At 44.0% G+C, this 27521-nt stretch overlaps 4 protein-coding genes and 1 pseudogene across 4 annotated transcripts; 2 read left to right on the forward strand and 3 right to left on the reverse strand.

Moving 5' to 3' along the window:
- Window positions 1-3159: 3159 nt before the first annotated feature.
- Window positions 3160-4105, reverse strand: LOC136473770 (RING-H2 finger protein ATL66-like). Its single transcript, XM_066471411.1, has one exon. The coding sequence runs from the start codon at window positions 4002-4004 to the stop codon at window positions 3534-3536; it is 471 nt and encodes a 156-aa protein (XP_066327508.1). The 5' UTR covers window positions 4005-4105; the 3' UTR covers window positions 3160-3533.
- Window positions 4106-4305: 200 nt separating this feature from the next.
- LOC136473771 (uncharacterized) lies at window positions 4306-7431 on the forward strand. Its single transcript, XM_066471412.1, has 5 exons — window positions 4306-4482; window positions 5740-5933; window positions 6052-6136; window positions 6586-6654; window positions 7044-7431. The coding sequence occupies exons 1-5, from the start codon at window positions 4399-4401 to the stop codon at window positions 7134-7136; spliced, it is 525 nt and encodes a 174-aa protein (XP_066327509.1). The 5' UTR covers window positions 4306-4398; the 3' UTR covers window positions 7137-7431.
- Window positions 7432-7864: 433 nt separating this feature from the next.
- On the forward strand, window positions 7865-13973 carry LOC136473773 (receptor kinase-like protein Xa21; annotated as a pseudogene).
- Window positions 13974-19477: 5504 nt separating this feature from the next.
- Window positions 19478-21282, reverse strand: LOC136473772 (purine-uracil permease NCS1-like). Its single transcript, XM_066471414.1, has one exon. The coding sequence runs from the start codon at window positions 21218-21220 to the stop codon at window positions 19565-19567; it is 1656 nt and encodes a 551-aa protein (XP_066327511.1). The 5' UTR covers window positions 21221-21282; the 3' UTR covers window positions 19478-19564.
- A 780-nt stretch (window positions 21283-22062) lies between these two features.
- Window positions 22063-23324, reverse strand: LOC136473774 (uncharacterized protein At1g08160-like). The gene has a single exon (XM_066471415.1). The coding sequence runs from the start codon at window positions 23129-23131 to the stop codon at window positions 22427-22429; it is 705 nt and encodes a 234-aa protein (XP_066327512.1). The 5' UTR covers window positions 23132-23324; the 3' UTR covers window positions 22063-22426.
- Window positions 23325-27521: the final 4197 nt, after the last annotated feature.

The raw sequence follows: 27521 nt of genomic DNA on the forward strand, positions 1-27521 counted from the left end.
ATTTCCAGCTTGCTGGGAGGTTTCACATGGATTGATCATTACTTGGCATTAAGTTGTTCTTCAATGGCGCGTTTCATGGATTTACGGGCTTTCATCCTGCACACACATATCTTGAAGCTTTATAGACAGGCATTGCGTATTACTCACCGAGCCCCTGTACATGCTCGAGGTTTGGCTCCTTTTTCTCTTACCTCTGCTGTGTGCTTGCTATATGTCAAGGTGACAAGGTGCAACTAATTATTCATTGACATGGTTTGTCCAGATGAGTTGAGGCAGACCGCAAGGGCAGAGTTTGAGAAATATCGCCATTGTGATGATAAACAAAAGATTAGGTTTTTGATTAGTGAAGGGAAGCAGAGACTAAAAGGTCTCGATGAACTGCTTGACATGACAGGGAACAGCTAATCTGAGTTGCATCTTTATCTTTGCTTTTGTAATCTGCTCGCTCCAGAATCCATTCCATGATATCTAAATGACTAAATTGTTTGAAAAAGGTTCATTTTAATAAGGAACAACACTATATGTAATGAATTTTTGTGCCATTTTTGTAAGAATATTGTTACAGGGATGCAGATTTCTTTATAAATCTTTCTAGTCTTCCATCTTGTGAATGTTTCCATAGTCCATGCTGAAAATACTGTGATCGCTTAAGTTGTCGGATATGCTACTCAAAATATGTGGTGCTCAGAAACATATACCCTTTTCAACTCAACGGTTCTTACTTTAACAGTATCTGGTGATACGAAGGCTTATTGTTTTTCTTGTTTGTGCCAAATTTGATTTCATACCCTATTGCTCTTTCATGTGAAATGAGTAACTAAAATTGACTGTCATTTTTTCCAGGCTAACTTGCTCTCTGCTGGAGAAATATCTTTTATTCTATTTTGATTTTACTTGGGTTCTGTGATCCCATAGGCAATTACAGATTCTTTACATATAATATAGCCAGGAGGCCAGCATCTAATGACCGGGTGTCTGGCGGCATAAGTGTGATTATTTGTAAAAACTAGGTCTTAAGTTCGCAAAAGTACATCTGAAAGAACATCATTCACCGTGCGAAAGCTAGCAGATCGTCAGGCATGTCAGCAGCTACTACTTATCTAGAAGTTGATTTTATTTTGGGGCGGAGGGATGTTGATTTATTTTGGGGTGGAGGGAATATTTAGTGTTTCAGTCCCCATCAAGTACCTTATGTCAGTTTAAGTAAGATTGTCATGAGAGTTTAATTAATGAGTATTAAATAAGCTACGAACTTAACAAATATACTGAAAGTCCCAAACCTCTTGGCCCCCGCTTAGATGAAAAACTCACGAAAAGCCCCTCGCCACTTTTAATTTCATATTTTTGTTCAAAACAAAATCAAAATCGAGAAAGTTGGCCGGAAAAACGAAAATGGTACTATGGGATGTCAGAAACAGAGCAATACGATTGGAAACATGTCGATGATTGTTATATTTGTGATGATGATCTGTTACAAGAAAATTCTAAAACCTGCAAAACCCTGCAAATCTCGAGAAAGAATAAAAATGGAACCAGATTATACATGGCTCGTTGAAAACCAGTGTGCTAAAATTTCAGGTATCTGACAAGAACGGACTATTCCCGTGATGGCCACAACGTGCTGTTTCAGTTGAAACTCCTGAATGTGGCACTGCAAGGAACAGAAATATCCAAGAAATGGATCAAAACAGATAAATTGATTATGCTAAGACACTACTAACAAAATAATTAGCTATGCCACATAATAGGAACCGAGGTTTCAACTTTAAAAACACATAATTAGAAACCTAATGACAATGTAACTCAAGCAGCAATGGAAATATAAACTGATCATCTCAAAGATTCATCAACCCAGTACAGCAAACAGATGCACAAATTTACAGTTTATTTACATAGTGCAGAAAGCACCTGTGCTTTTTGTCACAACATCAAATGTACAAAAATTCACAGTTTCAGTCATCTGCAAATGACAGATCAAAGACAAAACATGCAATCCCAAAACAAAAATGATAATTTGACATCATCTTTTAATCTGTTCAAAGCCACCTCTGATTTTTGTTACAATATCAAGAAGTTTAAAGCTGTCGAAATGGTATGATCTGTTACAAGAACAATGCTCAGAAACATATATCCTTTTCAATTTCAACTGTACCTAGTGACCTGAAGTCTTATTGCTTTTCTTGCTTCTACCAAAATTGATTTCATATCCTATTGCTCTTTCATGTGAACTGAGGAACTCAAATTGGCTGTCATATTTTTTCAGGATGACTTGTTCTTTGGATGGAGAAATATCTTTTTCTTCTATTTTGCCTTTACTTGTTTTGGCCAGCACCCAGCTTCCCATGACCGGGTGTCTGACGGCATAACTGAGATTATTTCGTAAGAACTGGATTTAAGTTGGCAAAAGTACACCATTCACCTTGCAAAAAGTTGGCAGATTGTTACACATGTCAGCAGTTACCTGACCACCAAAACTGCTACAAAAACTACAAGTGTGCTGCACTAGATTTGGGGGCAGCATCAGCAGGTATTTGTTTTCGTGAGCTTTGGTTGGAACCTGGAAATCTTCATAAATTAGTACAGCCCACTAGCTGCAAGGTGCAAGTAAAATGATTGACTACACTACAATTTATAGCTTGATTGGGTAATAGAAGTATAGAACACGCTGGTAACAAAAACAATGGAGCCAGATAAAAGGTCTGAAAATCAACTGATTCTTTGAGGATCAAACTACATTTCCTACGATACTGGAAAATATTTGCTGCAGAACAGGAACCAGGCTTTAAACTTGAAAAGCACTTGTCAGGACTTAATAATAACCATGTATTTCAATCAAAAGTGTAATACAGATGAATTGATTCCACTAAGGTACTACTAAAAAGAATAGCTTGCCACATGATAGGAACCAAGTATTTTAAATTTAAAAACACATAATCAGCAACCTAATGACAATGTAACTCAAGCAGCAATGGAAATATAAACTAATGATCTCAAACATTCATCAACCCAGTACTGCAAACAGGTGGAGAAATTCGCAGTTTATTTACACAGTGCAGAGAATCCACCTCTGTTTTTTATCGTATCATTAAAGGTGCAGAAATTCACAATTTCAGTCATCCCTTCTGCCAATGACAGACAGATTAAAGACATTGCAACCCCGGAAGGAAAATGATGCTTTATTTGAGTCTCTGAGACTCTGGCATCATCTTTTTATTCAGTTCGCTCATCAAGAAGTTTAAATCCGTCGAAATGCGACGGTCTGTTACAAGAACAATGACTGTAACCTGCAAAACCTACTGATTTCGAGTAAGAATTCGAGGATTGAGTCGATGTACACGCAATCCCGTCCAAGAATCCTTCACAGAATCAAGTAGCCGCCAAGAATTCATCAATAATCGCTCTCCAGAAGTACGAAGCCGACGAGATTCAATCGAGAAGGCTTCTTGATCGATGATCAGAACCCAACCAAAGAACTCGTAAAGGACCAAGAACTGACCCGCCAGGCGCCAGAGATGACGCGCCGCGCCCCGACGTCAAGAATCCCAACCGGTCTTGGGCGCCAGCGGCGAGGTCGCAGGCGAAGACGGCGGCGCAGCCCAGACGTTGCAGACAGGGCAGCGGGGCGAGATGGCGAGCCACTGGTCGACGCAGTCCTTGTGGAAGGCGCGGTTGCAGCCGGGGAGCACGCGCACGGCGCGGCCGGGCTCCATGGGATCGAGGCAGATCGGGCAGAGCGCCTCCGCCTCCTCCTCTTCCTCCTCCCCTCTGTCCGTGGACTCCAGCACGGCGACCCCGCCGAGGCGCATCAGCTCCGCCTCTGAGAGCCCATTCTTGCCGCCCTTCTCCTCCTCCTCTTCCGACGTCTGGGGCGTGGGCGGCGGGGTCCGGGGAGCGCGGCCTCGAGCCACGGCGTCGAAGAGGTAGCAGAGCCAGACGCCGAGCACCCCGAGCATGCCGATGGCGAGCGACGCCACCGCCAGGGACACCGCCCACACCTGCGCCATCTTACTCGGCCGCTCGGTCTCCCTTCTCCCCTTGATCGATCGGCGATCGCTCGCTCGCTTGTTCTCCCCGTGGGTTGGTTGGTGAATGGGGTGCCCTTTGGTAGCGCGCGCTAGACCGTTGTCGAATCGCACGGGTGGGGGAGAAGGCGGCCTTAATAAATGCTAGTACTACTGCCTACCGGGCCACCGGCACTAACGGATCAATGGGCCTCAGAACCCGGTTCGGCCCAAGCGAACCGGCCCAAGACTGGTTGGACTAGAAAAGGGCTCGTCACTTCGTGTAGCGGACAGACGGACGGAAACGGAGTCGGCTTCTTTGTGCCAAGTATAAACACGAGGATCCCAAGTTCCCAGCACAAACCGCAGGGGGAGGCGAACCTCGAGCAGCGCGGCCATGGCGAAGCAGGGGGCGAAGAAGATGAAGGACGAGAACAAGAAGCGCTTGGACTTACTCCTGCGCATCATCCTCATATCCAACGTGAGCACCCGCCTCCAATCTCCTCTCCCCTCCCCTCCCCTCCGTCGCGCCTCGCGCGGGACAGATCCGCGAATCACTTATTCGGCCCGTATATATTGCTGCTGTCTAATTTGTTGTTCGTACAGCTCGTGGGGTGATATTGTAGGCGAAACTTAGAAGAATTGGACTAACTATTTGAAGAGGCGAAACTTAGAAGAATTGGACTAAGTATTTGAAGTACTGCGTGCTCATTTTTTTTCACTCTTTCCTGTATGGCCGGAAGGGAATAACACTCTGCCTAGTTCCGGATCTGGGATGCCACTTTGCTGTGTCGGGAATAAATTCCCTGAGGATGAAATTAGGTGGAGATTTAGCTTAACTTAGTTTGGCTCAGTGGAATTACTCATCTGTGCCTCTGGTAGTCGGCTAAGATATGTTCCTGAATCCTGACACACCCATTATTACAATCCACAAATGGCAGAAGATAGCAAATTGATGAACCTACCAGTTGAGAACTCATGTCATTAGGGGGGAAAAAGCCATCCACACCCAATACCTTTTGTTTTGCACCGCTCTAATCCTATACGTTTTGTTATTTAGGGCCTGTTTTTTTTTTTAGAGGAATGCATAATTCCATTAATCAACCGAACCAGCTAAATCGCTGGACACCAAGTACATAATACAATCTGGCACTCTGGCCATCACAGAGGGCATACCCTCGGTACCCAAACTTCGAATCGATGCTAATTCATGCGCTACTCGATTACATTCACGTGGTACAAATTTAACTTGAGGTGAGGTAAATTTTTTGGCTAATAATTCCTTCAGCTCATGTACTACACCGCCAATCACCGAAAGCCTGAACTCGTCGCTGTTGGATACACATGGGCATGGCTAGTTACTAGTTGGGGCTAAAAATTAGCCCAAATTAGCTATGGTCGGCTAGCTAGTTGGCTAAGAACTAGTTGAACACTTGGCTAAAAAATCAGCCCACCTATTAGCCCTCCTGTTTGGATGCACTAGAGCTAATTTTGGCTAATTTTTAGCTAGCTAGCAATTAGCTCTTGTATCCAAATAGGCCCTTAATTTGGTTGTTTTTCTTATTTTTCTTGTGGTGTGTTGTTTATCATAAGATCTTGTAGTGATACATTATGTAATTCAAGATGGCTATACTGTGTGGATGTTTCCATCTATTGCATTTGTCTTAACCTGCTGGAAGTATGCTGCCAGCTAAGTTGGGTTTATAAGGACTAGCTCATATGTTTCATTGTTCTACAGGCTATTTACATAGTGGTGAGGATGGCTATAATGCATTCATCCTTCACCTGGAAGCATTGGATTGGCCTTATGGTAACATCGGCAGCATATTTTCTTCCATATAAGCAACTCGCCAGTATGGCAAAGCCAGTTTACTCTGATAATGGAGAACTACTGGATGGTGGCTTCGATTTGAGCACTGGTGGGGTTTGCGAGTAAGGAACTGCACTACACAGTGTACCAGTCATCTGCTACACCAACTTGCATCTATGGAACCTTTTGTTTTGACTCCCTTCAAACTGCTGAACCATATTTATACTTCTTGTCATGCAGGTATTTATATGATGTGATCTACATCACCGTCTTTGTGCAGCTGATGTCTATCATTTCTGAAAAAATTTGGTGGACATATTTAGTGGTAAGATAATGCACACATGTCATTATATTTGTATTTGTGTTCAGTTACTTTATATTGCTACCAATAGCAGGAAATATGAAAAAGTACCTTTTGGGCCCAATTTCACAGTATGCTTCTGGTTCGGCTCATTTTAGCTTAACTAAGCTGTCAGAAATGGGAACAGTGCTCATACATTAGCTGATCTGTGTCTAACTTGTGTTTACTTGCTGCTAAAAACTGCTTTGCAACTCGGTAGCAAACAAACTATCATGTGGTATGAACAGCCAATGCATATTAATACCACACCACTAATCACTGTTTATTTCAAGTAGCCAGGTTATTGTATTGAGTCATTTCCTTATTTTCTGTGTCACAAAAGATTTCCTTTAGGGTTTCCAAGTTCCAAGAGGGCTCGTCAATGATCCCAAACTTCTTATTGTTTTGCTTAATATTTACCTATTCATTTGCAGATTCCAGCTTTTGCTGGATACAAGATTTTCGGTTTGTTGAGAGGAACATTTTTTAGTGGTGGCTCAGAGGTAAAAAATAGATTGATCACTGATTTCAACATATTTTTTATTAGAATCTTTTACTTTAACATAGTTTGCCAAAAATTAAAATCTACAGCTTTTGGCTCCTATTGTAGGAGCATATACATCTATTTTGACATCATGTTGCAAAAACCTGCAAGTTTCTTCTGCTAATGCTGTTGTCAAGGTAGTTGTAGGTTTTTAAGAAAATTGTAGTTTTTTCACAAGGTATCAAAATAATTGCAGGTTTCTGCCATAGGCCACAAAAGATGTATTTTTTGCAACCTATGTCAAAATTCCTGTTTCAAATTTACGAAGGCGAAAAATACCTGTTTTTTTTTTAAAAAAACTTTTCATTTATGAGATATAACAGACAAGTATCATATCTCTGTTTGCAGGGTGAAGTTGAAGATGAGAAGACGCGAAAGAAAAGGGAGAAGATGGAGAAGAAGGCATCTAGGGGGAAGATGATCAAAACTAGGACTCGCTGATATGACAGCTGTGCCCAGTTGCTTGAATGTTAGGTTGGTTTATCATAGCCGTCCGACTGAATTCCAAGCTGTTTGTCAAATATTCTATCGTGAATTCGTGATAGTGTTCAATGATGACTTGTTTCAAACAGCTAGTATTACGTAGGAAAAATGCCAGCTAATCTCCAACTTGTCTGATCGATAAGAATTTCCTGTGTAATTTCTGATTTTTTTGACCCATAAGTCATACACCAACATTGTGGCATAGCAAATGGAATATCGTAAATACACAATGGTGAACTTTTTACTGAAAGCTTGATAAGATCCTGCATCGAGGTAGCCATTGTTGTCATGTGAAATCTGGCATTATGGTTCTCTGAAAAAGGAATGAGAACTGGGAAGTACTAATCAATGCCTGGTTGGTAATAACCAACTAAATTATTTTGGTGAGAACCAGTAAAACGCTAATTACTTAAGCAGGGGCACCTAAATTATTTTTAGGTGTAGAAGATTTAGTTGAATTTAAAATTGTTTAAAATAAGAGTTGCGTTTGTTTTGATCTGAGGGAGCAGTCTGCAGTCAAAAAGTGGGTAACAATATTCCAAGGTGGCTGGAAAATACATTATACATCCATCCACCCAATAGCATTGCAAGACGACCAAACCGACGACCATGACTCGCCTCATCATTGCAAAGGCACTCTATGGCTGTGCAAGGAGCAACACTCTCTTGTACCTGCATCTCTAATTCTCTATTTTTAGGATCGCTCCCAAATGACAGATACTGAGCTCATTAGTCCTGCATGTACACTTGCCGCAAATCTTCCTTTCGATCTCCAAACCTTCTTCCTTCATGCGGACATTACATTTGTTCTGCTTCTTCCTTTTGTGGCGTCCATGATTGGCCGTGCCACCAGGAAGCAGCCATGGCTCTGCCGACAAGCTCAGTCTTCTGTCCTTCAAGTCCCTGCTTCTGGACCCAGACGGCTTGCTTGCTTCATGGAACTCATCCAATTACCTTTGCAGCTGGAGGGGAGTTGTTTGCGGCCTTCGGCATCCTGAGAGAGTCATTGCGCTACAGATGAACTCTTTCGGCTTGGCGGGGGCGTATCTCTTCATCGCTGGCAATCTCTCCTTCATCAGGGAGATCGATCTCGGCAACAACCATCTTGAGGGGCAGATCCCTGAAGAGCTTGGCCAACTAAGGCGGCTCCAGGTTCTGAACCTCACCTGGAACCTTTTGGAGGGAAGCATCCCGGAAGCTCTGGGAAGGTGCACTCGACTCTCGTATCTTAACCTTGGGATGAACCACACCTTCAAGGTGAGCTTCCGTCAGAGATAGGGTCTTCGAAAAATATTGTCTTCTTAAAGGTTTTCCATAATCATTTGTCAGGACAGATCCTACAATCCCTAGCCAACCTATCATCGATAAAATTGTTGGACCTTGGAAATAACACATTTTCAGGAGCTTTCCCTTCGTATCTTGACAAGCTACCTCATATCTCCCTAGTTTCCTTTGAGTTCAACAACCTTTCCGGAGTCATCCCTCCTTCATTTTGGAACATTTCCACACTGATAGGCTTTTCTATGGCCGGAAATATGCTTGTTGGGACAATACCTCCAAATGCATTCAACAATCTTCCACTTCTCCGAGTATCCTATATGAATGTGAACCAGTTTCATGGCCATATACAAGCTTCATTAGGTAATGCTTCTGATCTATCGAAAATCCAGCTCAATGAGAACTTCTTTAGCGGAACTGTTCCCCCAGAGGTTGGGAAATTAAAACGTCTCCAGCACCTAGTGCTATCTGGAAATTCCCTAGAAGCTAATGAGCCCATAGATTGGAAATTTATTACCTCATTAACTAATTGCTCCCAGTTACAGTTTTTACTGCTAGATAGTAATAAGTTTGCTGGAGTGCTTCCTGGTTCAGTTTCCAATCTGTCTTCTTCGTTATTAGGTCTTTACCTTGAATACAACACAATATCTGGGAGTATACCTAAGGGAATAGGTAATTTTATCAATTTACAAGGCATTGGCTTGCTCGTGGGAACAAACAAGCTAGGGTTGCTAGAACGAAGTGGTGGAAATTAGAAGGAAAGACATCAAAGGTCTTTAAGAAAAAAGTTATTGAAGAGGGGCCTTGGAATGATGAAGACGATGCAAACAGCATGTGGGAGAAGATGGAAACATGCGTTTGGAAGGTTGCTTCAAAGGTGCTTGGAGTGACCAAAGGGAGCGGATGCGACTCGAAAGACACTTGGTGGTGGAATGAAGATGTGCAAAAGGCTATTAAAGAAAAGGAGTGCTATAAGCGCTGGATCATGACAGGTGTGCAAACAACATAGAGAAATACAAGGTGGCAACTGGCAAAGAAGACTGCAAAACGAGTGGTGAGTGAGGTAAAGGGACGGGCCTATGAGGATCTTTACCGACATTTGAGTATGAAGGAAGGAGAGAAGGGCATTTATAGGATGGCTAGGACTCGCGATAGGAAGAGAAGGGACTTCAACCAAGTCAAGTGCATAAAGGATGAGAGGAAGCAGCTCTTGGTGAAGAAGGATGAGATCAGACATAGATGGCAAGAGTATTTTGATAAATTGTTCAATGGTGAGAACGAGAACACCACCGTTCAGCTGGACGACTCGTTTGATGACACTAACAGGCGCTTTGTGTGGAGAATTCAAGAATCAAAGGTCAGAGAAGCCTTGAAAAGGATGAAAGGGGACAAAACAATGGGCTAACCAAAAAACTTCAGAGCATTTCGACATCAAGCTCCCTCCTCCTCTCAAATTTAGTACTAGCTAATCTCAAATTTAGTCATCCTAAAAAAACCAAAAAGATTTTTTAATTTTTAGTAGTGTTTTAAGCTTGTCTAACCCCTCGTATCACTCCCGCAAGAACACCTTGCGGAGGCAAGCCTTGTTTAGATCCAGCCTGTAAAGTTTTGGGGTATCACATCGAATGTTACATGAGGGTGTTGCATGGGGTGTTTGGATATTAATAAAAAATAAATTACAGAATCTGTCAGTAAACCATGAGATGAATTTATTAAGCCTAATTAATTCGCCATTAGCGCATGTGTTACTGTAGCACTTTATTGTCTTAGGGATATAGATATAGTATGGCTAACCAAGATGTTCAATAATATCTTTCGATCGAACAAGATGCCTAATGAGTGGAGAAGAAGCATATTGGTACCAATCTACAAGAACAAGGGAGATATCCAAAGTTGTACTAATTATCGGGGAATTAAGTTGATGAGCCACGCTATGAAGTTATGGGAGAGAGTCATCGAGTAGCGCCTGCGAGGAACGACGCAGATATCAACAAATCAATTTAGTTTCATACCCGGAAGGTCAACCACAGAAGCAATCTTCTTAATAAGACAGGTTATGGAGCAATTTAGAGAGCAGAAAAAGGATCTCCACTTGGTTTTCATTGACCTGGAGAAGGCTTATGACAAGATACCAAGAAATGTTATATGGTGGTCTTTGGACAAACATAAAGTTCCATCAAAGTACGTGACCCTCATCAAGGACATGTACAACAATGTTGTGACTAGTGTTCAAACAAACGATGGTAATACGGATTACTTCCCAATTAAAATTGGACTTCATCAAGGGTCAGCCTTAAGCCCGTATCTCTTTGCCTTAGTAATGGATGAGGTTACTAGGAATATATAAGAGGATATCCCTTGGTGTATGTTGTTCGCTAATGATGTAGTGTCAGTGAACGAAAGCCAGACGGGAGTAAATAGGAAACTAGAGTTATGGCGGCAGACCCTTGAGTCTAAAGGTTTTAAACCAAATGCATGAGATGCGACTTTGGTGGAGTTGTACATGAGGAGGGAGATGTGAGTTTGGAAGGTCAAGTAGTGCCTAAGAATGATACATTTCGGTGTCTGGGATCGATGCTATAGAGGGATGGAGATATTGATGCGGACGTTAGCCATAGAATCAAAGCAGGGTGGATCAAGTGGCGACAAGCTTTTGGCATTCTCTGTGACAAGAGGGTACCACAAAGCTAAAAGGCAAGTTCTATAGAACGGCGATTAGACCGGCTATGTTGTATGGAACAGAATGTTGGCCTACCAAGATTTGATATGTTCAACAACTGAGTGTTGCAGAAATACGTATGTTACGATGGATTTGCGGTCACACAAGAATAGACCGAGTTCGGAATGATGATATACGTGATCGCCTAGAGGTAGCACCAATTAAAGAAAAGCTTGTCCAACATCGTTTGAGGTGGTTTGGCCATGTCCAAAAGAGACCTCTAGAGACACAAGTGCATTGTGGAGTCCGAAGGCAAGCTAATAATATAAGGAGAGGTAGAGGAAAACCGAAATTGACATGAGGGAAACAATAAAAAGAGATTTGAAAGCTTGGGATATACCTAGAGATCTATGTTTGAATAGGAGTACTTGAAAAGCAGCTATTGAAGTGCCTGAACCGTGATTTGGGGCTCTTGGTGGGTTTCACTCTAGCCTACCCTAATTTGTTTGGGACTGAAAGGCTATGTTGTTGTTGTTGTAAGGCATTGGCTTGACTTTTAACCGTTTCACTGGGGCTCTGCCATCTTCCCTGGGGATGCTTCAAAGTTTGTGTGCTCTCGGTGCGAGGAATAACATGTTAAATGGGTTATTCCCATTAGCAATAGGAAATCTCACCAGGCTAAATTATTTGGAAGTATCATCAAATAATTTAGCGGCACAATTCCGGAAACCTGACAAACTTGCTAGACCTGCATCTCGACAATAACAACTTTATAGGATCAATTCCAGCTGAAATATTCGACATACAAACGCTCTCTCTTATTTTGGATTTATCCTACAATAAATTGGAGGGATCAATGCCAGAAAAAATTGGAAATCTAAACAATCTTGTAGAGTTGCATCTAGAATCTAATATGCTGTCAGGTGAAATTCCAGCCGCCCTAGGAGATTGCCAAGTTCTCCAAAATCTCTACTTAGAAAATAATTTCTTTGGAGGTAGTATTCCGTTTACGTTGAGTAAAATAAAAGGTTTGGAAATTCTTGATCTCTCAAGAAACAATTTTTCAGGTCATATACCTGAGTTCTTAGGGAATCTAAGCTCACTCTATTACCTTAACCTTTCCTTCAATAACTTTGCTGGTGAACTACCTACTTTTAGTATTTTTGCAAATGGTACTGCGCTTTCAATCCAAGGCAATGAAGCACTCTGTGGTGGCATCCCTTATCTTCATTTGCCTACATGTTCATCTGAGTGGAGAAAGAAAAGACGCAGACTCCCTGTGATTCCTATTGCTATTCCTCTTGTTGCAACATTAGGGATGCTTTTGCTGCTCTATTTTTTCCTTACTTGGCACAAGAAGAAATCAGTTGAAAACCTTTCCACTGGGTCCATCCAAGGCCATCGACTAATCTCCTATTCACAGTTGGTAAAAGCATCAGATGGTCTCTCGACAACCAACTTGCTAGGTACAGGAACATTTGGGTCTGTATTCAAAGGAACACTAGAAGGAAGAAGTGGTGAGCCTGCAACTATTATTGCTGTAAAAGTACTAAAACTTCAACACCTGGAGCACTCAAAAGTTTTGAAGCTGAATGTGAAGCTATGAGGAACTTGTGACACCGGAACCTTGTGAAGATAATCACATCCTGCTCAAGCATCGACTCCAAAGGGGATGATTTCAAAGCCATTGTATTTGACTTCATGCCAAATGGTAGCCTAGAAGATTGGCTACATCCAGGTCCAAGAAACCAGCTAGAGCAGAGGCGCTTAAACCTCCATCAAACAGTGAGCATAATTCTTGATGTGGCTTGTGCATTGGATTATCTTCACTGGCATGGCGTTGCGCCAATTGTGCATTGTGATCTTAAGCCAAGTAATGTACTTTTGGACACTGATATGGTAGCACATGTTGGAGACTTTGGACTTGCCAGGATTCTTGCCGATGGATCCTCTTCTTTCCAACCTTCGACAAGCTCCATGGGATTCAGAGGGACAATTGGATACGCCCCACCAGGTCAGCCTTAAATGTATCTCAACTTATATTTAGTGAACATGATGTATCTAGAGTTAAGAATACATTGCACAAAATGCCTTTAAACCTCATGTTAATTCAGTGATACTTTAAATTATCTTGTTGATATCTGAATTCGCTTGTTTTGTTTCCTTTATTTTCCCTGAACGAACAACTTACTAATTGTACATGATATCTCTAGGGCCAGCCAGAAAATGGTTATATGTGAGCAAAATATCAAAGATTCCCCAATAGTTTATCTCATAACATCATTGCTCAATGAAACACTCTCATAACATCATTGCTCAATGTTACAGAATATGGTGTTGGGAATATGGTTTCAATCCATGGAGACATCTATAGCTATGGAGTTCTTATCCTTGAGATGGTAACTGGGAGAAGACCCACGGATAATGAAGTTGAACATGGACTGAGCCTTCGAAATTATGTTGAGATGGCCATTGACAACCGAGTTATGGACATTATCAACATGGAGTTGGTGACAGATTGAAAATGAGAATGCGAGAGTAGATGGTGCACCGACCAGAAAAAGGCTGGTCCTTGTTTCATTACTTAAACTTGGGATATTATGCACTGAGGAAACGCCATCGACTAGGATGTCAACCAAAGATATCATCAAGGGGTTGCACGAAATAAAAAAAGGCTCTCGGATAATAATAATAAAAATAATAAGGAGAATAAAAGCACAAAGTTTGAAGGCATGTACCAACTACCAAGTATTCTTCACTAGATTCTAAAGGAGAGTATGTAGTACCTAGTACGTGGGTGCATCTCTTGAAATTTAGAGAATCATCCTTTTATGTGTGGGTTTCAAATTTCAATTAATTAGAAGCATACCACATGTTGCAGCGAAACTTTCTTAGAAATAAAACCATTGCTCGTATGAGTTAAACATATATATTCTTACACCCATTTTTATTAAAATTGGGCAAGACAATGAAAAGGTCTAATAAAAAAACTAACAGAATTGGATCAAAATATAATAGGATGGAATGACAGCATAGCAATACATGGATGCCTTCTATACTTTTTGTATATTGAATGTAGTAGTTACGCTAAGTGGAGATGACGTCGATAACTTGCATTAGGAGGTTGAAAGTTAGTGGGATGACATGATTATTAATGAAAAATTATGTGGATAGTTAATGAGAGATGATGTGATATTGAGATAGAACTTATAGTGACAATTAGTTTTATAAAAAATATACTCCCTCCGTCTTAAAATAATTATAACTATAGAATTCAAATATTATCCCAAAATAGATGCTCATATAGAAGAAAAAGACATACAGCACTTTCGATTAGGGCATGCTAAAGACCAGCAGTCAGAATACCAGCCACAGGTTCATCCGCATGCCACAAGTGTCAGACCATTTTGTAGGGGCTACAACATAATTTTCCATCTATAGTAATGTGCTCCCAAAACATAGACGTGTTTTTATTCTAGTATAGGACATAGAGAGTAGATTTCTATATATAACCCAAAAGTAACTTTGTACAGGAACTTTTCATATATATTTTCTAAAAAGATCTGTATGGATCTTAAAGCAGCCCGTCTAACTAATTAAAACTTTCTCTTAATTATATAAGTATATTTTTCTTTTGTGTTCAACATGGACCCAGTCCGTCCAACCCAATCCATGCACAGCCATGAACCAAAGCCAAAGTCAGTTCTCCCTGCTCCCCTTTGTTCGGTCCTCCAGTCCTCCGTTTAGTCGCTGGAGGCGAGTCACGACGCCGACCATTCCCGGCCATTGTTGGACCACCGGCGCACCGAGCGGATGCAGAGCTGGCAATGGATTAGTATCCAAATTCATATAGATAAATCTAATTAAATCTAAAAACATTTAAGTACAAATCTACCCTAACACAAAGTGATTAAGGCCTAATCCAATTGCAAAGTCCAAATCCATCCAATATAATTCAATAATAAAAAATTATTATTACTATCTGTTAATTCTATGTCAAAAGATGGACTTTAGAATTTAAAAGTTTATGTTCGCACCTTAAAATTGTAGAAAAAATAATTAAAAATTGTTACAGACGAGTTAGCACAATTACCATCTAGTTTATGCAGACAGGCATGACTAGATATATACGCCCCACGTCAAAAGCCGGATCCTAGAATTAAAATCGTACATTCACACTTTAATACTTTAGCGAAATTGACTAAATTTTGTTAGAGAAGAATCGATATAATTGCTTGCTACATTGTGTAGATCGGTGTGACAAGGTATATAAGTGGATCCCACATCGAAAATCAGACCATAGAATTAGAAAACCTTACATTCAAACTTTATAATTTTAGCAAAATCATTTGAATTTTTTGCTGGTGACATATAATAGATTGCCAGTTACTTTGTACAGACTGGTCTCCACTCTTTTTTTGAAATATATATATGTGCTCCACGTCAAAAATCAGACCATGGAAATAAAACTATTGTTTTCACACTTTAAAATTTCAGCGAAATTAAATGGAGATGTCTCACTACGATTGCTCAGTCACTACTTTTGTGCATGGCGGTGTGATTTGATATACACATGGGTCCCACGTCATAAACCTAAAACTAGACATTAAAGGCTGGTCTATCTTACAAACAGTCAAGTCCATATAAATCCAATAGACATGAGATTTTTTGAGTTAATATCCAATGGATTTTTGATTTTGTTGGATCAAATGATTATGATATCTGAATCCAAATGGATCATATCAAAGTACATCCGAAACAATTAGAGTCTAATTAGATTATAGATTATCCAAATTCACTACCACCTGGCACCTGCTGGTGGCCACACCTCCATGGAAAAATATTTAATGCAAACTAACTCTTGGGTGGAATTGTGAAAACCCACTAGAAAACCATATTCCCTCCGCTCTTTTTTAGGTATCACATTAGCTTTGTCCTAAGTGAAACATTATTATCCTTGACCATCTATTTCAACAAATTCCTATAGTTTCACAACATATGAATCATATATTATGAAAATATTTCTTATGGCAATTCTATAAATCTTATGTCATGAACCTATATATATTTGTAAAAAATCGATGATAAAAAATACAAATCTTTAGCTTAGGACAAAGCTAATAAATCATGTAAATAAAAGAGGAGGTGGTACTTAGGAGTTTTCAAAAAACTTGAAACTATGCATATCGATAGCACATATGTAGTTGTACATTGTCACAAAATTTAAGATTCAACCACATTTTATAAAAAATCATACAAAAAGAACAAATTCCAGGTGCATATGCATGATAAGACAAATTCTCAAAAAAAAATCTTGCAATGCATATGCACATGAAATTGTTCTTTTTGTATAAATTTTCAAGATGGAGTCTGAATATCAACTTTTGTGACAATATACTATGGATATGCATCATTTCAATTTTTTTCTAAGTATGTCTTTCTAGTGGGTTATCAGGATTCATTGAAAAGGGGGGTATTTGAAACGGTGCCGTGCATTATAATTTTTACATTTCTAAGATATACCATTATAATTTGTTTATTTAGAATTATTTGTTCGAATCTTATCAATTTTTTTTGAACTTGGGTGAATTTCATTACTCATAAGCTGAAGATTCTTCAGCAACAATTACATCAATGTGCTCTGGAAGTAAACTGATGATCGTCTCACTTCCTTCATCACAATTACACCCAACAGCTGCCAATTCATGAGCAACTCTATTACAATCTCTAGAAACTGAAGAAACTCGAAAATTAATGAAATTAGTGCTTGCTAAAAGCCGCAGTTCCTCCACAAGCCCACCCACCATTGAATTGTAGAAATCTTCAGACAATATAGCTTACTTGACTAGCACCGCGTCTGTTTCCACTATCAGATTACCAATTCCCTGATCGACTGCAGCCTGAACACCATGAACATAGGCTATGATTTCAGCTTGGCAGGCATAAAAAAGATGATCAACTCTCCCTCTTCCCGCCACCACCACATCTCCATCACAATCTCTGATCACAAAGCCCCACCCACCGGCTTTAGTAGAAGCAGAAAAGGACCCATCGCAATTGACTTTCAGAATCCCCTCAGGCGGTTTCATCCATCTCTCTTTCACCCTCGATGCTGATAGTCTTGGTCCCTTCACCATGTGCATCACCTCCCCAATATACAAGCGCACTGATTGAGCCATCAATGCAGTGCATCTTCGTTTACCTCCAGTTCGTATAGAATTCCTTTCAGTCCACCACATCCAGAGAGTAATCAGTGTCATGTACTTCGCTTCCAACTTCATTTGTAAAATATACTGAATTACTGCTAATGCCGACTCCATTTCTGCCATCACTGCTCGTTCTCTCTCTAAATTCAGAAGGCGCCACACCTCCTTAATTGTTTTGCACTTAAAAAATAGGTGACTCCCATCCTCATCATACCGATTGCAAACCGGACATAGAGTATCCAGATTGATCTTTCTGCGCTTCAAATTTATCCTCAAAGGGTGACTATTATGTGCAAATCTCCACATAAAATGTTTGATCTTATTTGGGCATTCCAATTTCCATATTTGTCCCCACACAGGATCTACTTTTCCACTGCTACTCTGCTGAGCAACAGACTGGTTCTTATTTCGAATAAAATCAGCCCGACAGACCTTGTATGCACTTCGGACACTGAAAATACCCTTTGAATCAAAATGCCAAGCCAACACATTTGAACGATTCTCATGTATTGGTAGAGCCAGTATCAATTTAACATCATCCTCCCAAAATATGTCCCTAACCATTTCTCTGTCCCAATCACCTGTTAACGGATCAATAATGACTTGAGTAACCAAATTCTGTCCCCTTGGTGTTTTTGGCCTCCTCGACCACTCCCTTGGCAACCATGGGTCATTCCATATATTTATGTTGCAGCCGTCCCCCAATCTCCAAATCACCCCCTTCTTCAACAAGTCAATACCATGCAAAATACTTCGCCATGAATAAGACATCCCGCTTCTCACCTTTGCTTCCAAACAGTTAGTGCCCGGGTAGTACTTAGCTTGCAGGACCCTGGCACATAACGAATTTGGATCTTGCCATAGCTTCCATCCCTGTTTGGCTAGCATAGCAAGGTTGAAAGCGTAGATATCTCGGAATCCCAAACCACCTTCCTTCTTAGACATCATCATCTTTTCCCAACTTAGCCAGTGAACTTTATTCACTCCTTCTTGTTGATTCCACCAGTTTCTGCAAACCATAGCACTGATTTTATCACAAAGTTCTTTTGTCAAATCAAAGCAACCCATTGCAAAAGTTGGAATTGCTTGAGCAACAGCCTCTATCAACACTTCCTTTCCTGCCCATGACAAGAACTTCTCTTTCCACCCTTGAATTCGCTTCCATATCCTATCTTTTAGATACCCAGAGGCTTCGGATTTCGATCTACCCACATGTATAGGAAGACCAAGGTACTTCTCATTCATAGTCTCACAAGTAATATGTAGCACTTCTCTCAGATCTTCTCTGTCCCTGTCCCTCGTATTAGTACTGAAAAAAAACCGCCAACTTGGACCAGTTAATCATCTGTCCCGAACACCTCTCATATAATTCAAGAATGTTCTGTAGCTGTGTAGCCTCCTCTCTGTTTGCACGAGCCAAAATCAAAGAGTCGTCGGCAAAAAGGAGATGAGAGATACTAGGCGTAGCTGGACAAATTTTCACTCCCGAAATCAGCCCCTCTTGTTCAGCTTTTTTTAGCAGAGATGAAAATCCTTCCGCACATATACACTTATGATGGTAGTTCGGGATGGACATTATGTTGCCAACGAATATCAAATCCAAGTAGTACAGTATTAATGTTGGTTGTTGGACTAAGCTACTGAATGAATTGAACCAACAATACTAAGATAATGTAGTGCAGCGTGTAAGCAAAAAATATGGTTATTTAAGTTTTGCCTTATAAAAGATATAGATATAAATAAAGCTGGAGTTGTATTGCCGCGTCAGCACATGTTATTGATGGTACAACAGCTACTTCTGGTGATACGATTACTCAAGCCATTGATCTAAGAGGACACCGTGAGTAAAAATGGGTAAGGAGACTGCCAATTGAACGCTCGAATGTTTTCGTGTAGTTATGGGGCCGGGTATGGAAAATTGGTCCATTATTATCTTAGTCTTTAGTTTTTTATTTGATTAGTGAAATAGAATGAGTTATCTATCGATATCTTATTCTTTACGAGGTAATAATTAGTACTAGTGTGACGAATAAAATCATTCTATCTAATTTGAGAAATAGACTCACGATGCCTCATCTCATCTAGAATAGGTTGATTGACTTGATTCTGTAAAACCAAACACTCCATTAGTGACCCAAGATTGACGGATCAATAATTGTGTACTTTTTTGTGTCATCGATTTTTTTATCGGTAGTTAACCTTTTTTTTCGCTCCCATTACACTTCAACTGTGTACTGCCATTTTTACAAGTTCAGCATAGTATCAATTGTACTGTTTTTCGCTTGCATCCCCCGCCGGCTGCAGAGCAGACAGTAGACGGCGCCGGCGACGAAAAAACTGACGAACCAGGCATTGTTGTACGACGTGACAAACGCACTGGAGACACTAGGCAGAACTCCAACCTTGTGCAGAAATCCCGGCACGATAGGCGCAACTCCGGCCGCCATTGCAACCATCGCAGAGACGTTGAAACCACCCTGGAAGTAGTAAGGGCTGCCCCTGTCTTGGGAGTAGAGCGCGTCGACGTCCAAGGCGGTGCGCCGGACAATATAGTGGTCGGCGAGGACGACCCCTCCGATGGGGCCCATGAGCGCCGAGTAGCCGAGAAGCCAGGTGTACACGAAGCTCTCACTGGAGCTGAGCAGCCGCCAAGGCTGGAAGGCGATGCCGAGCAGCGCGGTGACGAACGCCCCCTTGGCGAACGTGAACCTCCGCGGGCTCATGCTGACTAGCGCGTTTGCCGGTGCGACGACGTTGGCGGCGATGTTGGTCGTGATGGTTGCGAGGCCGATGCCGAAGATGGCAAGGAACGTCGTCGCCGGCCCTCCGATGCGGCCAAGGAGCTCGATCGGGTCGGATATCACGTGGCCGAAGATGGCCTCGGTGGCCGAGGTGATGGCGAGCCCGGCGAAGGTGAACATGCCCATGAACACTGGCAGCCCCGCCTGGCCGAGCACCTGGTCCACCTGGCTGCGCGCGTACCGCGCGAAGTCCGGTATGTTGATGGCCACCGTCGCCCAGAAGCTGATGTTGGCTGTGAGCGACGGGAAGAAGACCTTCCAGAACTCTGCGCCTGTCAGCCTCGGCGGCAGCGCGAGGATGCGCCCGAACCCACCGGCCGATGTGTAGGCCCAGGCCAGCAGCGCCGAGGTGAGCACGATGAGCACCGGTGCCGAGTACTTCTCGAGCTTGCGGATGCCCTCCATGCCGTTCATGATGACGCCGAGCTGCGCGGCCCAGAACGCGAGGAAGCACGCGAACTCGAGCGGCGCCGCGCCGAGCCCGGGCACCGGCGTGAGCAGCGGCGGGTAGGACTTGAGCCGGGACGGAAGGAGCAAGAATATGGCGCGGCCCCCGATCCAGGACTCGATGCCGAACCAGCCGCAGCCGACGAGCGCGCGGATGACGGCCGGGACGTGCGCGCCGCGGACGCCGAAGGCGGCGCGCGCGAGCACCGGGAACGGCAGGCCGTGCGTGACCGCGGGCGCGGCCGTGAGGACGAGCGTGACGAGGACGATGAGGTTGGCGAAGGCGACGGTGGCGACGCCCTGGAGCGCGGACATGCCGAGGTCCACGAGGCTGCCCGCGAGGTAGTAGGACGGCACGCCGACGACGAGGCCGACCCAGAGGCTGGCGAGGTCCCAGGCCGTCATGGTGCGTTCCGAAGGCGGGGTAGGGGAAAGGTCCGACTCATCCGACGTCGTCGACCTGGGGCTCGCCGGCAGGAGCCGCGGGCGGGACGCGACCGTGACCGTGACCGCCGCTAGGCCCGGACGCCGCGGGAGGAGTGGCAGCCGCGGCGCCGCCTGGGACTTGGAGCTCGCCGCCACGAGGCGGTGGTGCAAATGTTCCGAATGGCGCGCGGTGAAGGCCTTTGACATCGCCATGGACATGGCCATGGCCGCCCGGCCGGAGAACGGGAGAAGCAGGGGAGGCAGAGCAGAGGATGTGAGATTGGACAGGGTTGGGTCTGTGGGAGCTTTGCGGTAGGCACGAGAGGATCTGGGATATGGGGATCTTGACATCTTGTTGCTTGGTTAGTTGCTCTGGGTGTGACTGTGCATCCGGGCCCACTGCTTTCGACAGCGAAGCCTCCTGATTCCTTGTGGGCTCGGTTGCCGTCGGATCGTGACTACTGGAGTGAGACCTCAGCCGTGCGATGGGAATCAGAGGGTAGAATGAACAATCAGCTGGAGTATTTTAAAGAGCCATTAGGTGCGTGTTGGCGAGACTGGTTGAGGATTCCAACGAAGCTCTCTTTACACAAGATCCCAACTTGCCAAGTCCTTCTTCAGCATGTTACACACTTCGTAGCCATGTGATAGGCCAGTTTATGCTTACGACTGGATCTCATCTCTTGGACACTCTTGCCATATCATTCGTCTAACATCTCAACTTGTGCTTTGTTTATTGTAGAGGTTAAATCATCAGTATCATAAGCGCAACGGTGTTGAAAATTTGGAGGTGAGCTCTTTTTCTTTTTCTTTTCTCAAAGAAGATGATCACAATTAGCTTGGGCCAATAGCATGATAGCAAACTTCTTCACGGGCCAAATGACGAGCCCACTCAAATGAAAGGAAAGTCCGCCATCCCACTAGGCTAGGGGAACACCCTATCACACGAAAACTAGTTGCTCCACCAGCAAAAATACTTTCGTGCTGAAAAAACGACTAATCTCATGCAACCTCGGTTGGTTCAAATTAAATTTTCAGCAGATATTTACACCAATCCATGAAAATCAGTTTACAGCAAACAAGGTTTTAAATAGCCGGCTAAGCCATTTAGCTTTCTATGTCCAAAAATAGGCTATAGCCGGCTATATCGGGCTATAGCGGCAGCTAAAGGCTAACTTATACATGAAAAAACTTAGCTAAATCCTTCTCTAACAGCTATAGCCGGAGATAGCGGAGGCTATAGCCGGAGATTTAAAACCTTGACAGCAAACAATAGTAAGTGAAGAAATTAAATAAGCATGCATACAACAAACCAAAGATATATAATAATAACCATAACACGAAAAGAAGGCAGCGATAAATAAAATCAATCAATCCACACAGATCGAGCCGAACCCTCGAATCATCTCACGCAGAGCATCGTAAAACTCATCATATGTGCACGTGGCAGTTCACCCGGTGGAACGAGGTTGGCGACGCGAAGTCGATGGGCACCGCGGGGCAGCTGGCGCGGACGGTGTACTTGCGCGTCCTCACCACGCCGTACCGGAACCGCACCTTGGCGACGACGTGCACGTCCACCGTCAGCTTCCCCGCCGTGCGCTCCTTCTTCATGCCCTCCTCCACGTCCCGCGGCAGCGTCCAGGCGTCCGGCGCCGCCCGGGCGACCACGTCGACGCGGGTCTCGTCCTCCGGCGGCTGGAAGAAGCCCGGCGCGTGCGCGCCCGCGAGGTACGTGCTGTTGTACCAGACCCCGACGTCGACCCAGCGGTAGTACACGCTCGCGCGCTCGTTCGGGTTGAAGGCGCTAAGGGTGAGGTCGAACGCGCCCGCCAGCCCGCCGGCGGCCGTGAAGTTGAACCCCGTCGTGGCGGCGTGGTCGACGGAGAGGTAGAGCTTGGACGGGTGGAGGAAGAGCCACAGGAGGACGATGATGAAGACCACCACCAGCAGCGCCAGCACCGTCGCCGCGGCGCACCGGAACGTCGACGGCCGCATTCGTCTGGGCCCCGCCATCTCTCCCAACAGACCAACAACACCCGAAGTTTTTGGTCGAGAAGCTTGGGCCTTTTCGTGCTTGTTGAGGAGGGCGTGCAATTCTTGATCGACGTCGTAGCTGCTCTCGTAGCGATCCATCAGGAACGTTGCAGTGGCCGCTCTATATAGTGAGCTCTGAGCTCTAGCAGGATACTTTGAGTGGCGAGAGGAGCGTTCTACACGGGTCAGGTCATGACAGGCTGTAGCTGGAGTGGCCCGGAGGCTTTCGTGCGCAAGCGACGCACGCGAGCTGTGGCGCGCAGCGAGTTCTTTGAATGGTGCTAGGCGTTGTTCGTAATTCGTATTGTGTTTGGGCGCTTTGGATAGAGCTGTGGTTTTGGAATTCTTCTAGCTCACTCCTGCTCTGGAATCGATTCAAAGGTAGGGCTCTGGAATCGATTCAAAGGTAGGGAAAGTATATAGGCACCCGGCCCACGAGTGGGGATGCATATCTTCTTAGACTAAGAATGTGCTCACACTCGCTACCGGAGGCGGCTTAGGCACTCGGCAAAGGTCGATATACACTCGGCAAAGTCTTTGCCGAGTGTTACACTCAGCAAAGGGCGCTCGGTAAACAGTTTATTGACAAAGACCTCTTTGCCGAGTGCACTTTATCGGGCACTCGGCCAATCCGACACTCGGCAAAGAAAAGTGACCGTGACGGCGAGTGCCACCGTGACGACGGCTTTACCGAGTGTCAAGGTCAAGCACTCGGCAAAGGTACCCGATTTACCGAGCGCCATTGACTTAGACACTCGGCAAAGGTGGCCACTTTGCCGAGTGTCGCCGACAAGACAGACACTCGGCAAAGTGGCGACCTTTGCCGAGTGCCTAGACCGTGGCACTCGGCAAATCTGTGATGTTTGCTGAGTGCAATGGCCATTGCACTCGGTAAAGCATGTTCCCAGGTGGTTCTCAGATGGTCACTTTGCCGAGTGTCATAACCATTGCACTCAGCAAAGTGACTGAAAACAGTTTTTTTATTTGTTTTTTACATCCCATCCAAACAAACAGAAGATATATATAACAAACATCACCAACATCACATATATATCATCAACATCACATATATATCACCAACACCACATATATATCACAAACGCCACATATATATCACAAACGTTATATGTCTCACAATATATCACAAATTAGTTCACAAGCAATCCAAGTGCTCCATCATCGTCAACCACAATTGCAAATAGAAGTATCATTAACAACCACAAGTATCATCACTGATTTGGTGAAGGATTTGCTGAAGCATGAGGATCGTTCGATGCCGCCGATTGATTCTGCATAAAGGAGAAGAGATTGTATGTGTGAGATAAGATAAATATATACCATACATGAATAAAACTTTCATAGTCCACTAGATTTGACCGTAAGTATGAACATACAAACTAAAACATTTATACTCACAGGAGTAGAATAGTGAGGAGGTGGAGGTGGAGGTGGAGCGAATAGCAAAGGTGGCGGAGCTACACCCGTAGCGGCACCAAGACTTTGCATGTACTGAAGAATCTCCATCATCCTCCGCTGCTCGGCCTCCCGCTCAGCCTCCACCCTCTCCATCTTCGCCTGCATCTGCTCTCGTATCCTCCTCTCTTGTTCCAGCTGGGCCTATAATATATTCACCCCAATGTTACAATAATGCAAAGAAAAGGTATGAAAAAAACTAATGAACGACGAATAAACCAAGAATAACCTCGAGTGCCTCCACCTGGTGGTGTGAAGTGTCCTGCCGAGGTCGTATGGCGGGGCTCCTGCTCGGCTGCTTGCTCGAATCTGGGAGAGACTGGGAGTAGCGACCGAGTCAATTGCGCCATCGCAATCCAGTACCGCCCATGCTTCTTGCCTCCTCCCACCCTCATGATGACTTCTCCATCAAGGTCCTCGATGCTCGGATCATACTCTGACACATGAACCTCCCTTGCCATCGATGTGTACTCACTGAGGCGGTTGTGGGCGGTCGCATTATTGTACGCCTCAGGCCCGTCCTCCGAGTTGTAGTCGACGTTGGACGTCGCCTTGCCCTTGTGGGCCATAGCAAATGCCTTGAAGATGGAGCAAGGCTGGCCACCATGTGATGCCGACTGCGAGAAAAAATGTAAGATGATTAGAAATCATGCAGAATTGAGCGTTAGAATAAATAAATGAATTTGCGTACCCATGTTTCTACGTATTCGCTAAGGCTGCGGCTACCTTGATGGTGTGCTACACCTGGCATCATCAAACGCCACTCCCGGCACATGTGCGTCTCCTCCCACTCGCGCGAGCACCACCTGTCCACCATCTGTTCCCAGCACTGGGGATGCGCGGCGCACCAATAAGGAATCATCTACAGGCCATCAAGTATATGACATATCAGAAGATGAAATTAAGCCTACTTAATCTCAAAAGGAATCAGTGTTAATATTCTGTATTTACCTGCTGAAAGCTCTAGTTTGGTATTGGTGAATTGATGAAACCCTATGTGCTAACCTAGTTTATCAAGTGATCATGAGATAGGTAGCACACTCCAAGTGATGAAGCAAATGAAGATCATAGCATGATGATGATCAAGTACTTGGACTTGGAAAGAAGAAAGAGAAAATAAAAAAGCTCAAGGCAAAGGTATAAACCATAGGAGCTATTTTATTTTGGTGATCAAGACACTTAGAGAGTGTGATCACATTTAGGTTTGATAGCCATACTATTAAGAGGGGTGAAACTCGTATTGGAATGCGGTTATCAAAGTACCACTAGATGATCTAACTCATTGCATATGCGTTTAGGATCTAGTGGAGTGCTAACACCCTTGGAAAAATGTTTGTGAAAATATGCTAACACATGTGCATAAGGTGATACACTTGGTGGTTGGCACATTTGAGCAAGGGTGAAGAAGATAGAGTCGAAGAGGAGTTAGCCGCGCTGGTTACAGAGTGACCGGACACGTCCGGTATGGTGACCGGACACGTCCGGTATTTGGCGATGAACTCCGCGACCGGACACATCCGGTCGCCACACCAGACGCGTCCGGTGTGAATCAGAAAACGCTGTGTTCGGCAGAGCAGTCAATCGAACGCTGGCAGCGTCCGATCCGGTGTGACCGGACACGTCCGATCGAGCGTGGATGCTTACTGTACTCCACCGGATGCTGAGGCTCAGCGTTCGGTTAGTTTCTAACAGACACGTCTGGTCGGCCTAGTGGCTTACTAGACTCGACCGGACTCGACGGCTTAGCGTCCGGTCATTCGTAGTTCTGCGTCCGGTCTGAGCGTCCAATCGCATGAAAGTGGGGGCTGCAACGGCTACCTTGTCTTGAACTAGACACGTGGCGGTCTGGGAGAGACCAGACACGTCTGGTCGACCTACCGGACACGTCTGGTATTCACGACCGGAGCGTCCGGTGCTGTGTCCGGTGCATTGTGACCGGAGCATCCGGTCAACACGCAGTCTAACCCATTTTTTGGGCCAATGGCTCTATTTGGTGGGGGCTTCTATTTAAAGCCCCATGGCTGACTCAAGCTAGTACCTTTGGCCATTTACATTGACATAGCAACCTTGTGAGCTTAGCTAAAGCCCTCCCACTCATCTCCATCATTGATTCATCATCTTTGTGAGATTGGGATTGAATCCAAGTGTATTGCTTGAGTGTTTGCATCTAGAGGCACTTGGTGTTTGTGTTTCGCTGTGGATTTTGCTTGTTACTCTTGGTGGTTGCTGCCACCTAGACGGCTTGGAGCAGCGAGGATCGTCGAGTGGAGGGTGATGATTGTCTCCGGCTCTGATCATGGTGATTGTGAGGGGTTCTTGACCTTTCCCTAGCGGAGAGCCAAAAGGTACTCTAGTGGATTGCTCATGGCTTGTGTGATCCTCATCTTATGTTAGTTGTGCGGCACCCTATTGAAGGTTTGGTGTGTGAAGCCAATTAGCGCGTAAACCTCCAAGTGAGTGAATCGCCACAACGAGGACTAGCTTGCCGGCAAACAAGTGAACCTTGGTAAAAATCATTGTGTTCATCATTGATTCTGAGGTGATTGGTCTTCATTGTTATTCATCCTTGTGATTGATTGGTTCTTTCATCTACATGGTGGTATAACCTTCTTGATCACTATCTTTACTTTACCGTAAACTAGTTGACAAGCTCTTTAGTGTAGCTAGTTGTGAGAGCTTGGTTGGTTGGTTGGTGTGGCTCTTTAGTTAGCCTTTGAGAGCACACTAACATAGGGTAGTGTCTTAGCTCTTATGTGAATCAACACTATCTAAACTAGAATTGTGGTAGGTGGCTTGCTTTTTGAGTAGGCTAGCGCAACACTTGCTTCGCCTCATAATTGTCTAACTATTTTGTTAAGTATTATTGTAGAAATTTTATTAGGCTATTCACCCCCCCCCCTTTAGCTATTAGGACCTTTCTAGTGGTATCAGAGACGAGGTCACCGTTATTTGAGGCTTAACAACCTTTGGTGTTAAAATGGCTCAAATCAACAACACCAAGAAGCCACCCCAATTT

Source organism: Miscanthus floridulus, chromosome 8 (assembly GCF_019320115.1).
Source record: "Miscanthus floridulus cultivar M001 chromosome 8, ASM1932011v1, whole genome shotgun sequence".
NCBI lineage: Eukaryota > Viridiplantae > Streptophyta > Magnoliopsida > Poales > Poaceae > Miscanthus > Miscanthus floridulus.